Source organism: Aplysia californica, unplaced genomic scaffold (assembly GCF_000002075.1).
Source record: "Aplysia californica isolate F4 #8 unplaced genomic scaffold, AplCal3.0 scaffold01909, whole genome shotgun sequence".
Taxonomy (NCBI): Eukaryota; Metazoa; Mollusca; class Gastropoda; order Aplysiida; family Aplysiidae; genus Aplysia; species Aplysia californica.
Window position 1 is genome coordinate 1 of NW_004799179.1, and position 1,086 is coordinate 1,086.

General features: G+C 44.4%; 1 protein-coding gene across 1 annotated transcript in view; it reads right to left on the bottom strand.

The window, feature by feature from the left end:
* Positions 1-140: 140 nt before the first annotated feature.
* Positions 141-1,086, bottom strand: part of LOC101864124 (contactin-1) — a gene marked incomplete at its 3' end in the record, with an annotated part of 16,827 nt that continues 15,881 nt past the window's right edge. Inside the window, 2 exon segments of the mRNA XM_013091033.1 lie at positions 141-296; positions 881-1,030. Of these exon segments, the coding sequence (XP_012946487.1) occupies positions 141-296; positions 881-1,030 (306 nt within the window).

Below are 1,086 nucleotides of genomic sequence, written 5' to 3' on the forward strand. Positions count from 1 at the left end.
GTGTGTGTGTGTGTGAGTGTGTGTGTGAGTGTGAGGGTGTATGTGTGTATGCGCGTGTGTGCGTATGCGTGTGTGTGTGTGTGTATGTGTGGGCTAGGGGTGAGTGGGGGTGAGTACTCACTAGCCAACTAACTACTCACCAATGACCCTGAGATAGCCGTCCATGAAAAGGTACCCTTCGCTATTGCTGATGTTGCACTGAAAGCATGCCATGTCCTCCTTCTTGTTAAGGTCCTTTATGTGGAGCTGTGTGAAGTCTGGGCTGAACTTGTACCGGGACGGGTCTGGGAGGTTGGCTGAAAGGTGACCAAAGTGGGTGAAAGGTGATTTATTTACTTATTTATTTATTTATTTGTTTGTTTGCTTATTTGTTTGTTTATGTATTGGGTTTTTTTTGTTTATCTATTTATCTATCTATCTAGTTATCTATTTATTAATTTATTCATTAATTTATTCATCTATTTTTATTCATTTTTAGTCAGCGTTTTACGGCACTCCCAACACACTTAAGTCATAACAAATGTCGAAAATTAGAGATGTTACTAGACAGTTACTAATACTAGAAATGAGGAGAGATAAGGACGATAGATGTTTGATAGGAAAGAAGGAGGAGAGATAAGGACGATAGATGTTTGATAGGAAAGAAGGAGAGATAAGGACGATAGATGTTTGAGAGGAAAGAAGGAGGAGAGATAAGGACGATAGATGTTTGATAAGGAAGAAGGAGGAGAAATAAGGATGATAGACGTTTGATGGGAAAGAAGGAGGAGAGATAAGGACGATATATGTTTGATAGGAAAGAATGAGGAGAGATAAGGACGATAGATGTTTGATGGGAAAGAAGGAACAAACTCCAGCAGAGCACCCGCCAACCACCCACCTTTCTCCAACCTCCCGCCGTTCCTGTACCAGAGGGGTGTCTCGGCCCTCTCCCCCCGCGCTGGGCTGCCACTGCAGTGAAGTGTGACGTCACTGTGGTCAGGTCTGGTCAGTGTGGTCAGACCCTTGTAGGCCACTCGTCTTGGCGGTGCTGTGGACAGGCCAGAGGGAAGGCTCTTTAGCTCACACAGATATTTACCCCCCCCC